The 15,328-nt window shown below is 39.8% G+C and overlaps 1 protein-coding gene across 5 annotated transcripts in view; it reads left to right on the top strand.

Moving 5' to 3' along the window:
• GLIS1 (GLIS family zinc finger 1) overlaps positions 1-15,328 on the top strand; it is a 335,102-nt gene that overhangs the window by 250,664 nt on the left and 69,110 nt on the right. For 4 of the 5 annotated variants that reach the window (XM_053248207.1, XM_053248204.1, XM_053248206.1 and 1 more), the window contains one exon: positions 13,893-14,054. The exons of the other annotated variant lie outside the window; for it this stretch is intronic. In XM_053248207.1, coding sequence (XP_053104182.1) covers positions 13,893-14,054 — 162 coding nt within the window. The remainder of the gene's footprint in view (positions 1-13,892; positions 14,055-15,328) is intronic. 5 annotated transcript variants of the gene reach the window in all.

The raw sequence follows: 15,328 nt of genomic DNA, 5'->3' as shown, positions 1-15,328 counted from the left end.
AGAGAGAGAGAGAGATGTACAATCCTGTGAAAGTGTGAATGCTTCCTGCCTCCCATCCACCTTTATGTGTAAATAGTTATATCTGTGTATCTCTGCTTTGTTTCTATTGATGCCTGTCCCCCTCCATCCCTCTGCTTGGAATGCAAATTCTGACTGATGCTATTCCAGGAGATCCCACCCACCCCCCACAATATTTTTCACAATAGTAATAATCCATTAAAATCTCACAGATTGTTTTCAGTTATAGCAAAGAAATTTCTGCTGATTCTAGGACGTTCCAGGCCAGTCTGAGATCCTACCTTCTCCTGCCTAGATCCGTTTGGGGATATAGCTACTTGATCTTTTTCCCATGTGATTTTGTTGAAGTTTGCATAGCAGGGTGTACGACTAATGTCATTCCAGGAGACCAGATAAGTGCTAGAGTAACCCACCCACTTAGAGCTAATTCAGTGGTCACATTTCTTTCCAAAAGATGTTCTCTCAGCTTCTCCAGGCATTTGTGCATACAATATTCACTGGGCTCTACATTGATACAGCTGCCTCAATTTGGCAACAATATCTTTAATCTGCCATATCACATTTTTTGTTTGCTGCAATGATGGGAATCACCCATCCCCAAAGAGGAGGAGTTGCTTTAAAATGCTCCTGACAAGAGTAGCCCCCCTTTACAGAGCTGTGCTCAAATCTTTAACTCTTCAGGGGCCTCTCTCAAAACATAAATGTGTTTTTCCTTGTTTCTTACTCTTTCTCTCCTTTTGGTTTTCTTTCATCTGCCCTTTCCTCAGTTTCGTCAAGCTTCATTGTATAATAATGTATTGCAGTGGACTTTTTTCAATTAGGTTTTCCTCTTGCTTGTTGCTATAAAACTCCAGATGTTTTGGGACTTCATGGTTCTCTGGATATGCGTTTCCTTTATTTTAATTTTCTTTTGTAACATGCCACACATGTGGTATTTTGGCCTTTTAAGATGTTGTGCTATGCTAATCACACATACACACACAGACCATTTCTCTTTGTTGCCTTTTTGGGGTATTTTTAATGGTATACAGGTGGCCCTCATTAGCCACGGTTTTGGCAACCACGGTTTTGTATATCCGCGGAAGAGTTTTAGAGACCCAGTTTCATTATCTACCGTATTAAAAATAGGTGATTTCTGCTTCCCTTCTGCTCCCCTCCCCCCTGTGATTTTTGACAAAAATATTTTTGCAGGAACATAATCCCCAGATTCCCACAGAGTTAATGTTTCATTATTTGCGGTTTCCGTACTTGTGATTGTAGGTGAGAACAGAACCCTCGTGAATAATAAAGGCCTCCTGTATTGGTCACAATAGATTGGGAACTCTTCATGATCAAATCCTTTTAAAATTAAGGAGAAGGAAACAAGAAAAAGTTATGCAATTGCAGCTCTTTTAAAGGAGCATGCACAGGAGATTTTTCTGGCAAAATGTGCGTACTTATCAGGTAAGGAAGTCTAAGAGCTACTGCCAGTCAGAATAGACAATACCCCAGTATTGATTCTAGAATAGATAGACCAAAGGTCTAGTCTGATACCATATAAGGTGGCTTCATATAATAAGGTGGCTTCATATACATTTTTGTTTTTAGATGTCCTATATGAATAACCTTTCATTTGTGGAGGTAAGCCTTCTGTAATAGTGACAAAGCATTTTTAACCTGATATATAATATTTTTAAGGGGCTGTTCTGACAAATACTTCCATCAGCAGTCACAGTGAATTCAGAGGCACTATTCCCTAGATGGAGATCGCTTGGCCGTACACAGGTATCCATACACAGGTAACGTCTCATCTAGAGTACTGCAATGAGTTGTATGTGGCGCTGCCACTAAAGATGGTTTGGAAATTACAATTATTGCACAATAAAGCTTCAGTCTTACGAACGGGAACTGGGCACATGGAACATATGTAGCCAGTTTTAAAACAGCCACACTAGTTTGCTGTTAGTTTCCGTGCACAGTTAAAGGTGCTAATTTTTGTCCTTTAAAGCTCTAAATGGTTTGGGGCCAGATTACCTGAAGGATTTCCTCTTTCTGCACCAGTGGCGACACTAGACAAAGGAGTGGGAGAACTATGGGCGATGCATTTCTGGGTGGGACTGCTGTGTCTCACATGTTAGATTTCTGAAATAGAAATAGGGGAAACAGGTGTGGGGGAACTACTTGTCTGAGGGGAGTGCTTGTTCCCCCAAAGCTGCTCTTGTGCTGCACTAAAGAGTGTTTTCTTTCTCCATCCAATCCAACAGTTTGGTATTTAGATGTTTAGCGTATAGTTTACCAATTACGCTTAATAGACTTATGGGTCTGTAATTTGACGGGTCATCAGACCGGCCTTTTTTGTGAATTGGGACGACAATTGCCTGTCCCCAGCCATTGGGCATATTTGTTGTTCGGTCTATGTAAGTGAACATGGAAGCTAAGAGCGGAGCCCACCAGCTAGCATTGGCCCTTAAAAAATCGGGGGGGAATATAATCTTTACCTGGGGATTTGCCTCTCTTTAGCTGTCCAATCAAATTCTCCACTTCTTCAGTGGTAACTGGAGGCCATACAGGCAATTCCTCCAGGGGGATGCTGGGCCAAGATGGAAAGGTTAAGTGTACTTGTGGGGCAGCATAGATTTTGGTGAAATGGTTTGCCCATCTTTCCTCCGGGACTGGAATTTGTCTGGGGAACGAATTAACCCCGGATACTAAGCGCCAAAAACTGCCTTCATCCTTATTATTAAGGGCCGTTATAAGTTCTAACCATTGTCTTTCTTTCAGGGCCTCCTTTTTGGCTTGAATCAGAGACTTGTAACTTCCCTTATACTGTTTGAATTTCATGTATAAAGATAAGGTATTATTTATTTTGCGGTCAGCTGAGAGTTGTAGCAGTACTTTTTTCGCCTTTTTACAGTCCTGGTCGAACCAGGGTTTGTTGTAAGATACGTGCGAGGCGGCCCTGACCCCAACTCCACATATACAATGAGCTGTCAGTGACTGACCAGGAGAGACATCTTGAGGTTGTGGTGGACAGCTCATTGAAAGTGTTGACGCTCATTGAAAGTGTCAACTCAGTGCAATGCAGCTGCAAAAAAGGCAAATTCCATGCTAGGGGTAATTAGGAAGGGGATTGAAAATAAAACTGCTAATATTATAATGCCCTTATATAAATATGTGGTGCAGCCACATTTGGAGTACTGTGTGCAGTTCTGATCACCATATCTTAAGAAGGACATTGTAGCACTGGAAAAGGTGCAGAAGTGGGTAACCAAGATTATCAGGGGACTGGAGCACCTTCCTTATGAGGCAAGGCTACAGCATCTGGGGCTTTTTAGTTGGGAAAAGAGGTGAGACATGATAGCGGTATATAAAATTATGCATGGGGTAGAGAGAGTGGACAGAGAGGAAACCTCCCCCCACCCCCAGAACCAGGGGTCATCCCATCAAACGCAAGGCCAGGAAATTTAGGACCAACAAAAGAAATTGCTTTTTCACACAGCACATAATTAATCTATGGAATTCTCTGCCATGGGATGTAGTGATGACTACTAGCTTGGATGGCTTTCAAAGGGGCTTAGATCCAGCAGGACTGTTCTTATGTAGCAAGCAATCCCACATGAGGAGGCACTCTGCTGGATCATGTTATTGATCCAGCAGAAGGGTGGATAGTACGGTTCACTCGTTGGAGAGGATATAACTTGCGGCTTCCCATGAGCCTTAGAGAGGAACAGGAGGAGTTTGGAAGTGGGCACTCAGGATGAAGCTTCAAAGCAGTAGAGGGCAGAGTGCCATTGCAATCCCAAGTCCAAAGTCGCACATATGTCTACAAACAAAGATAGGGATTTTGGTTTAAATAAGAGCTCAAATCTGCAAAAGTGGGAAATGCTAGAGAGAAGGGATTTTCAAAGTCTGGGGATGAAGTCTGGGTTATTCAGGTGGAAACACCACAAGAAAAGGTGTTCGTATTAACTGTCTGAAAGCTTGGTCTAATTACATTTTAGGGTATAGTTGATCTATCTCCTAGGGCCTGCTTTTCACTATGCGACGCCTGTGTATTCCAAATTGAAATGTAGCTTCATATAGAATGTAGTTTAGCACTAAGTGACTTGCACATTTTTCAAACTTTTCAAGAGCTGAAGCTGTCAGGTAACATTCTCTTCCCCAAAGAAGTTTGTTTGGCACCGTATCAGTATTGCTTTGGGTGTCAGGTGAAAACTTTTGTTTTTTTCCAAGGCCTTTTAGATCATGGAATTCTATCTTCTTCTCTGGTTTGCTTTTTATATTTGATATGATTTTATTTATATTTTTATTTTTTTAGTGTATTTTTATTATACACTACTGTTCAATGTATTTTTATTGTACACTGCTTGTAGAGCTTTGTCTCAAGAGTGCCTAATAAATGCTTTAAATACATTTTAAAAACTAAATTTACATAAATAAAGTATTTGCCTGGTTTTCCTGTCAAACTTAGCACAGGTTACTTTCAGGAGTAAAATATTGTGATAAACAGTTTTCCCCCCTGGAAACAGAAAATGCAGTGAATAAATTTAATCCAGTACTCAAATTAACTTGAGTGTGATTGTGATCCTTCCATTTGAACAAGAACCTGAGTTAACTGAGGTCTCTTATTTTAAGGACAGTCCAATACATTGCTCCAAAACAACAGGTCCCCACAGAACTACTACTACTTCTTCTTTTTTTAAAGAAGAAGATATCCTTCACATCCACAAAAAACTAACTGGCCTTTCTAAGTGGTGGTTCTCTTATACAGTATTTAGCAGGGTGAGAACAACTGTCCCTGTTCAATCCCAGCATTGCATCCTTCCAGCAGCTGTTGCTGGTGTCTTTGTTGTATTTCGTTTTACCTTGTGAACCCTTTGAAGACAGGGAATTCATCGTCTTCTTCTTCCACAATAATATAAAATTATTATTAATATTCTTTTTCTTTCTTCTGCAAATTGCTTTGAGAAATTTTCATTGAAAAGAGCTATATGAATTGTTGTTGTTGCTATCACTTTATAGGACAGTCAATTATGCAGCGCACAAAAGAAGTTACCCACTCCAGTTACAGAGTAGAATGCAGAGTTTAGTTGTTGCACTTATTTAGAGAAGACACATGTAGGACTAAATACTAAGTATTTATTGGTGAAGTAAGTACACTTTGGATAGGAAAGACCTTATCCTAATCTATAGAACTACATACTGAATAGATAGGGAGAGAGAGATGTTTCCATCTGCTCTCTAAGAGGAAAGGAAGGGACTCTGACTCTCCAAAGGAAATACCTGAAGAGTCCAATCAGGGGTCATAGAGTAGAGACAGGTAGAACAGCTAGGGAGACCCTTACTCACTATCTCTACTCCCAGTGCCCCTAGTGGTCATTAGGATAGTTGGTGCAAAAGGTCGATGCACTGAAACTCCATCTCCAACAAGTTTGGAGCTACAAAGGCTCTTAGCATAAACCTGCCATGGTCTCCTACAGCCGGCCTGGAAGGTACCTAGCAGTGTGAGCCAGAGCTGGATTCCTTGGTCTCATTTACTTGATGTTAGGTCTTGCTTTTGCCAGAGTGGTGGATTGATTGATTAAGTACCGTCAAGTCGGTGTCATCTCTTAGCGACCACATAGCTAGATTCTCTTCAGGATGATCTGTCTTCAGCTTGGCCTTTAAGGTCTCTCAGTGGTGCATTCATGGCTGTCGTAATCGAGTCCATCCACCTTGCTACTGGTCGTCCTCTTCTTCTCTTTCCTTCAACTTTCCCCAGCACTATGGACTACTCAAGGGAACTGGGTTTTCGCATAATGTGTCTGAAATATGACAGTTTGAGCCTGGTCATTTGTGCCTCGAGTGAAAATTCTGGATTGATTTGTTCTATGATCCATTTGTTTGTTTTCCTGGCTGTCCATGTTATCCTCAAAAGTTTTCTCCAGCACCAAAGTTCAAAAGCGTAAATACTTTTTCTGTCTTGCTTCTTCAAAGTCCAGCTTTCGCATCCATACAGTGTTACGGGAAAAAACATTCTCCGAACTATTCTAATCTTTGTAGGTATATACATGTCATGGCATCTAAATATCCTTTCCAAGGCCTTCATTGCAACCCTACCAGGTGCTAGTCTGTGGCGTATTTTTTGACTGATGGGTCCTTTACTGTTGATGGTCGATCCTAAAAGACAGAAGCTCTCCACCAGTTCAGTGTCTTCATTGTCAATTCAGAAGCTGGTTTCTGTACCCATTGTCATTTGTTTAGTCTTCTTTACATTTAGTCGTTTTTCCCCTGTGCTCCTTGACTTTCCTTACTAGAGCTTGCAGATCATCCGCATTCCCAGCTATCAGAGTGGTGTCATCAGTGCAGCGCAGGTTATTGATGTTTCTTCTTCCAATTTTAAAACCACGCTCATCTTCTTCCAGTCCAGCTTCTGTCAGTATATGTTCAGCATATAAATTGAATAAAGAGGGAGAAGGTATACAGCCTTGTCTTACTCCTTTGCAAAGTAGTAAAAGCATTATGCTGAACTGATCATGCTGGAGAAAAGGAACTGAAGTGGCTTTTTATTAATTGTATTGTATGGAAAATAAACATCTGCAGGAGGCTGTTTGTTAGTTGTTGTCAAACACCTGGCTTATCCAGCAGACCTGCAAGCCAGGCATATCAATGAGGGTGTACTGTACTTTGTTCCAGGCTTTGGTCGTCATCTTACAAACATCAGAGCCACGTGAGCCTCCTGTTGAGTTCCATGAAATGTTATAAACAGGCATACTTATTATGTTTGCAGAATTGGGACCTTCTGCCCTTTCTTGACATGATCCTGGCATTGGATTCTGTGGTGTTTATAGAAAGCCTTTGAATACTTGTGCACACCCTTTCCCCTGTATGTGTGTTTAGCAGAATGTGGATACATGCTTGCCAATAAATATTCACCACATATTGAAAGTTTTGCAATCGCTTACTTTGGAAGAAATAACATTTCATAGTGCTCAGAAGCTGCTCAGATACTTTGAGCAGACAGAAGACTTCCTATTGATAGCCATAAATGTTTTGGGAGTGAAACATTTCAGGTTTTCCATCTGTAGGCTGTCTGAGATGTCAACAGCCAATATGACCTGCTGTTTCCCTTGTAGGCCTATAAATAAAAGGTAGCTTGTTTAACTGATCTTGCAGCCGAAAGCAAAGGTGTGTATTAATGAGCTTTCTCTAATGGCACACTGACTCTATTTACAGCGCTGCCACTGTGGAGCCTTCTCTCTTACAGCCATAACTCATTTCCGTTGAAAATGTCAGTTACTGCTCCATCTTACGGCTGAAACTGTTTGGTTTCTAGATGGTTTCTTCCCCTTCCCAAAACCTGACAGTTATTCTAGACATGGTTGTGTTTAAGCATCCTTAGAAAAGCAGTCAGTTTTTGATAATATGTTGGAATATGTTCTCATTCCTATGCCATGCATCTACAATGTGATACAGAAGCAAAGAAAACTATTTTGAGCAGTGATGATGTATCACTTTAAATTGATTGTGGTGGGCATAATATTATATGCTTAAAGTACTATATACAGTATATTATTTTATTTCCAGTAATATACTTTACCAGCAATTGCATGGCTGTGTTACTTGTATATTTTTCAAAAGAGTATTTTATCAATGAAAGTAGGAGAAAATGCATTGTTAAACAAGTACGCCACACGTTACATTTTCAGATGTAGGAACACTGGCATGTGAATTAGTAACCGATGAGTCTGATCTGCCCAGAGAGCTGTGAAATCTCAATCCCATTGTGGAAATGGGTCGCTCAGTTTTGTAAGGCCTATTCAGATGTATACAGAGTTTACTATGTATGATTACCATGTTTACCCATATATGATGACATGTGAATGCTCTGCATCTGCAAAAAGTTAACATGTGAAATTGCACCCTAGGGGGAACAGAATAATTTGATGCAGTAGTGAAGGATTTATTTTAAAATGCAGTCCTAATGCACAAAGAGGTTATTATTGTAACTTTTCATCATTGTCCTTGAATATACATTGATTGCATTAGTTTAAATGTGTTTGTGAAGTGGTGTGGTTCTGAAATACACATACATGATGTCATAGAAAGGCAAATGTATTTACGCAACCTACAATTAAAAAAGAGAATAAATCCATTTACTGTTGCTTTTTACAGAAGCAAAAGATTGTTGCTGTTATCCCAGGTGTCAGTCTTGAGAAAAATGTGTAGGCGTCAGATGAAAGAATGAGAGATTGATGCCAGATGTCTGGGAGATATAGCTAGAAGCCTTCTGCATTGATCAAGTGGCTCTTATGCTCCTATTGCTCTTCAGAACTATATATTAACTCTTTGCTGACATGTATTCTTATGAAACATTACCAATCATTTCTCTGACAAGTAATTTGAAAAGAGTTAAAAAAAAAAACCACCTAGATTTACCCACAGTGTAGCCAGAGGATGAAGATGGAGGGCAGAGTTAAAAAGTGGGAATTGATTTTCACCAAAGCTTTTGCAAGCTGTAAACTAACACACACGTACACCGCCTCTCTCTCTCTCTCTCTCTCTCTCTCTCTCTCTCTCTCTCTCTCTCTCTCTCTCTCTCTCTCTCTCAATTATTGGGGGGACTTGAAAAGGTGCAAAGGTGTCTGCTCATTCAGAGTGACAGCAACGTGATTCAAGGATCTTGTTTGCTCTTAAATGACATCATCACATCGCCAGACTTGTGGTCCTTGAGGTAGCATAATGTTCAGAATGTTATCCCTGGTTGGGTCAGAATGAGGGCAGTTTGATTCGGGAAGCATTGCCCTCTCTTTGAAGTGATTTCATTTGCTTACAGTGATATCAGCACATAGCCAATCGGGTTGATTACTCTGACATCACTATTCCAATAAAGTAAAAAAAAGAAAGAAAGAAAAAAAGGGGGGGAAAGTGACACTGAAGTAGCAGATGATTGATGAACAGGCCATAAGTGGGATGTAAGATGAATAAGGGAGGGAGATGTTTCCCCTCTAGTACAGTGTTCACCCCCAAAATATTTTCAAATGAATGTTCAGTGCTGCTATTATTATTATTATTATTATTATTATTATTATTATTATTATTATTATTTTATTTATTTAGGAAAGCAACATCTTTCTCTATATCCCATTACTATGTTGCACTCTTTGTGCTTCTGTCCAGAGGCTTTCAGGATTGTCCTGATGCCTATGCTCTGCAGAATGAAGAGTGCAGTTCAGAAACTGAAATCTTGAAAATCTTATCTTTCGTTGGAATACTTTTAACTCTGTGCCAGAGGCATTAAAACCAGAACAGGCTGTATGGATCTTTCAGTGAACGGGGTTGGGACATCTACGTCAGGGGGCTTCTCTGCAACATCTGTGTTCTATGTTTTTTTCCTGATCCTCGGGTGTGTTGCTCCATTGTTTTCAGTGGAGTTGTGCCAAAGCCAGCAACATGTTCTACAGTAAAGGGAAAACCATGCCCGTGCACTCCATAATTAGTTGCCATGAAGGAAACAGCAGCAAAATTGTTGTAATTAGACCTAAGAGCTGGAAATGACACAGTGGATCATCGAACCCAGGGATTGCCAACAGGCCGATATAGCCTGCAAACATCTTTATCTTGTTGCCCTATGGAATTTGAATCAAAGAGTTGTCAAATTTTTGCCCAGATGTTAACTTAAAAAGAATATATTTTCAAATGTGAGAGCTAGAGATATTCCACACTTACTGTTATATCTCTGCTTTTTCATGTTAATATCTCAGCTGATAGCTACTCAGAGAAACAATAAGACGTGTGTATTTCATATACACTTTAATATATTGCTATCTGGTGCATTTTCTAGAAAGGCAAAGGACCATTGCCCATCTGCCTCCTGAGGAGGTCTTTATGTTTGTTCCTCAGCCCCCCACCCAAGTCAACGGCACCTACTAATTTATTGGCACCAACTTTTCTTCTGCAAAATCATAGCCAATGTCAGTGGTGGGATGGGGGGAATGCATCAAGTACTCATCTCTCCATCTTTCAATTACTGGACTTCTGTAGTTACATCAAGAAAAGACACTTTTCACATACTCTGAATGTAAATACACAATCACTGGGCAGTGGGATGCTCTAGGAACTGTGCTACTTACTTTATTAAAGGAGTCAGTGGAGGCTTCCAGTTTCTTTATAATATTTGGTTTATTTAAAATATAGAAGTTGAACATCAAATAGAGGTTAGCAGCAGCGCAGGAACAGATCACAGCAGATACCCTGAGAGCAATTTTGCCCAGGGTGCTTCAGTTCTATTTGTATTTCTTTTGCTCATGTTCTCATTCCTTTTGCTATTTTTGTTGTTGTTGAAAAGTGTTAAATTCATATTTTTTATCATAAACATCGTAGATTACAGGAAGATTCCTGGCTCCAATTCTGATATTACCACTGAACATAAGGATATTTCCTCAGTAGCACACAAATGAATAGAAGGTGGCAGTAATGGAAAAGAGAATTAAAGGCACTAGAAACTGGGAGGGTTATAAGAAAGAATAGAGATAATTAGTTTAAGAATTGAACTGAAGATGTATATGGCAGTTTTTAATGGGAGTTTTGCGTTTTTCACATTTCTGTCCTTACTGAATGGGTTTAGAAAATGCCAAGCTTGCTAATTTTAAAGGACAGCTGCATGTATATTGGACAGTACTGTTAATAAATCTCAAGATGCCTGTGTGTTTTCTGAGGTTGTTTCCTAAAATATATGTGCTCTAGTCCAGACTTTTACCATTTGTTTGTTTACTTTTTATCTGGAATGACTGAAATCTTCCAGTTTTCACTGGCACCCAGAAAGACATCAAATATTCCAAGGGGAATTCCATAGCCAAATAAAATTTCTTAGATGCAGGTCACTCATTTCTCCGGTTGTAAGGTGATTGCTCTTGATAATAAAGCTAGAAGCTGATGTTTATGCACCTCATGGTGTTTTTATCCATAATGTTAAGCCTGTCACACAGCTCAAATTACCAGTGAAATCTGAAGGACAGCAAAACATTTAGGTCTTGTTAATATCAGTGGTGCATCTGCTCACATATTTGTTTGCCCAATCATACAGAGACTCAGTTTCTGTGCAACATTCCCACCAATTTGAAGATTTCATAAGAGGCTCTCTGATCTACTACCACCCAGTCTTAACAGGAGTGCAAGCATTGCTACATACACAAAAGGAATTGGCTTTAACTAATTTGCTCTTCCCATGTAATTACTGAGGTGAAAATTAACGTGTAAATGCTGCATTCATCAGATGTCCATCTTCTGTTTGGGGCCCTTCTAGTTCACAGAAATGAAGAATTGTTTGTCCATTTGAATTGCTTTTTGATGTATGGAATTGTTTTTAAATTTTAGAAAGGACCCTGTCATTTGGCATCAGTTACTGCTGCCACTCTAAAAAGAAAAGAAACAGCACCATCTTTGGAATGACTATAATTTTTCAACATTTTAAGCATCTATCTTATTAACTTGTGTGCATGTAGTGTAGGAGCTTTCATGCTGTTAGAGCCATAATTTTTACCAAAAAGATAGAACAGTGTTGTGTTCAAAAATAGAACATATTTGGCATCAGGTGATTTAACTCTACTGGCAATACTTCTTAGTTTCACTGAAGTTGCTGCTGTTTCTGCCAGCTGTGGATTTCCCCCTGATATTTTATCCATGCTTCATTAAACTGCCATATTTCCCCCCTGTACAGTATTTTCTTGTGTCACTGGGCTGTTTTGTGTGTAAACAGAAGAAACTCCCCTTTATATAATCCTCCCCCATACTCGAGGCATGTGTAAAATTCAGTGTTAAATTTTTTAATATGAAATGTTAACCATCACCATTCTGAAATAAGCTTTGCAAATCAGACTAAAGATGCAGTGTTTGTGAATTTTTCTGCACTCCAGGGCTAGCTGCAGCAACTTAAAGCCAATCAATATTAATAGAATATTTACAATGCTTCCAAAAGATGCACAGGTGAGGTTTGCCTTTGTGATGTGGCATTTTGTATCTTGCAGTCCCCATGGGCCATATTCCTAGAAAGCCCTTGCTTCCCTGTTCCCATCGTCGTCTTTGTCCTCCCTCTTGTTACCTTGGATATCTTTGTGTGATAAACCAATAGACTCTAGGGGGTAGGAACTCAAATAGAGCATGTGGCCATCCTACTTAGGGACCTCAGGGGCGGAGCAGGGTGGTCAAGAGAAAGAAGGAGGCATTGGCAAAAATTGCCCTTCCCACCTTGCGCAAGTGGAACGTCTTCCGTTTGCAGAAGTACTAGTCTGGAGGCTGTCCATTGACGTCAATAGAAAATTAAGCACTTCCTTAACTGTCTCTCATTGAAATCTGTGAGAACAGAAGTGCCTAGGCTTGACAAAATCTTTATTATTATAAATTGTTTTGTATTGTAGTGTATTTTGTATTTGTTTATTTTAGTGTGTTGTGATTTGATGTTTTATGGGTTTTTATTGGATGTTTTAATGCTGTGTTGTGAGTCACCCAGAGAACAATTTGTTATGAGATGACTAACAAATGAAGTGTTGTTATGATGATGATGCCTAGAAATTTAACAATGGTGCATAGACTAGGATATTCAGAGGTAGTGTTACCTAATAAAATGTTTGTCACAGACAACTTGGTTTCTGTTCTAACTACGTTACTTGTAAAAAGGTTAAAGAGAAGTTCATTTACTCACCCCTTCCACAATGTCCAGCTTTGCAAATCAGACTAAAAATGCAGTTTGTTAATTTAGCTCCACTCCAAGGCAAACTGCAGCCACCAAAAGCCAATTTATATATATATAATATTTACAATGCTTTCAAAAGATACACAGGTGAGGTTTGCCTTTGTGATGTGGAATTTTGTATTTTGTCAGATGTCCAGTAATTTTGACAAATGTCAATTGTCTGACTTCTAAATTTTTGGGTTGGCTCCTCAAGCCAAAGAAAATGGGCCAAGGCCTGTTGTACCTGTATGTGCCTATCTTTTGGGCCCTTTGGGTCCTGTTGTATGGACATAAAGGATGTGTGCAACCTCCTACCCTGGAATACTGTTATTGTAGGAAGTTGATTGATGTGTGAAGTAGCCCTTTTCTTCTTTACCTTTTTGTTCACTGCTTAATACAGGGTGGCATGGGCTTTCCAAGCTGCTTTGTCCTATTATTTGTTTGGGCACTTACTATATTGATCAGACCATTTTCCATGGAAAAAGCTTCCAGCAAATTATAACACTTCCAAACCAAATATTAACATCTACTTATGTTCAAAAGGCCTTTAATTAAATGATTGATTCCCCCACTCCCGTCCTGTGTATATGTTGTGGCAATTATCACACTGGATATGAAACACGAGTTTAAGTATGTATTATTTTGGGGTACAAAGGATGGTTGTGAGAGATTTCTCTTGAATTTTGTAGGGAGTATTTGACTGAACTAATGTAGTGGGAAGTAATGTAGTTTTCTTCTGTCATATCTTTTTCTCCTGTGTAATGTTTCATCATGCAAATGTTTAAGTAATTTCTCCATTCTTTTGGCCTGGCAGCCAACTGTCTGATCGCCACAGTAACTCTTCTGCCAATACTTCATGTTGTTCATAATCCTGAAAAGAACCCTCCCTAAGCTAAACACTTGTTATTTCTTAGTGTTTAAGCTCCTTTACTTAAACCATATCATGAATGCCCAACACTGTGCATGCAAGAAATACAGTATTACTAACCGCTACACCATGCATAGTGATGGATTAAAACAGCGGAGCAAACTGTGTTTCATCTATAAACTTCAGCAGATGTTCTGAATTCTGGTTCATTTGTTGCATGTCCAGATTGGATTGTTTTTTTAAGCACTGTATTCATTATAGCAGGATATGGTTTATTTAATAAAGCTTTACAGAGGTTTTTTTATGGCTTTATTGCAGTTTGAAGGGTGCAACAAAGCATTTTCTCGACTTGAAAACCTTAAGATCCACCTGCGGAGTCACACGGGTGAAAAGCCTTATCTTTGTCAGCATCCTGGCTGCCAGAAAGCTTTCAGCAACTCTAGCGACCGGGCTAAGCATCAACGAACACACCTGGATACTGTAAGCATGACGTTATTCTGTATGGCCATGTATGCAGCACAGCCTGAGTCATGGGGCCTTTTCGGAAACCTGGCCTCTTTCACTGAATTGTGGCATCTTTGTAATCTCTAGTGGGGGAAGTGAAATGAGGATGGGCTTCAATGTATTTCTGTGCAGTGTTGTGTGTTTCTAGAAAGAAAGGCGGGTGGGGGGAGATACTAAAAACACACCAAGAGTTCTCCATGTGTTTTATGAGCAACAAGACTCCAGAGGGTTGCTATAGGAGGGAGCTCTAGTAATTCCATTCCCAAAATCATGCTGCCTTACTATGTATGTGTATTTGGTACAAAAGGAAACCGTGTTGCAACGTTCTACCCTATAAGCAGCCGCAACAATACTATAACAGTATATTATAATAGTTAAATTATAATTATTAATAGGATTATGTTGCACAGTAAAATTATTAGTCTACTAATATACTTAGCAATTACTAAGAATTAGACAAGAGACTGCACTGTTTGACACTACAGTGTTGATTTTAAAGACATTGGGCAGCATCCAGACCAATGCTAACCTTGCATTACATTTCATGTGCACAATGATTTTTCCTAATTCCTCCTTTCCTCTGCTGCTCTCAGTGCATGTCCTTGAGGATCTCCCAACCCTCAGAGACACATTTTCAGGGGGCATTAGGGGTAGCAGAGGGTTGGGGGAGAATTGGGAGAAACCACTGCAGTGCAAAATGTTCTGACATGAGGGCGGTGCTAATCTGGATGCTGTCCATTGTTTATATGGTGATGTATAGCTCTTATCTTAACCATCAGTAACTGGGCTTCTAGTTGATCCTGCTTATTAATATAGGTGCAGGGGTTGATTAAGTTGGCACAAGGCTCTGGTGGGTAGCTAGTGCTACCTTTCATCAGAATCTGGGGATTAGTTGATGTTAATTATTACACCAGCATCCAGAGATCGTTGCCATATTTTCACATGGAAAATCCAAATCTTGTACCAGTTACAATCAGAGGACACATTATACAGCCATCTTGCTGAAACTTAGAAGGTCTAGTCACTGCATGGTTGGGTGACTGCCTTGGAACCCCCTTGTATGCCTCCTTGAGGTCCAGATGGAAGAAAGGCAGTATATACATGTGCTTCTCTGCCCTGGTCCAATCTGAACACATAATGCTGAATGCACTGGTGGCAAATCAGTAATTAGAGTATAAAATACATTCACAGTTGTTGCCACAAGTAAATGGGTGGCACAAGTGGATCACCACTGGTTGCGTCACTCCTGT

This window comes from Hemicordylus capensis, chromosome 4 (assembly GCF_027244095.1).
Source record: "Hemicordylus capensis ecotype Gifberg chromosome 4, rHemCap1.1.pri, whole genome shotgun sequence".
Taxonomy (NCBI): Eukaryota; Metazoa; Chordata; class Lepidosauria; order Squamata; family Cordylidae; genus Hemicordylus; species Hemicordylus capensis.
This window is presented reverse-complemented; position numbering and strand designations above follow the sequence as displayed.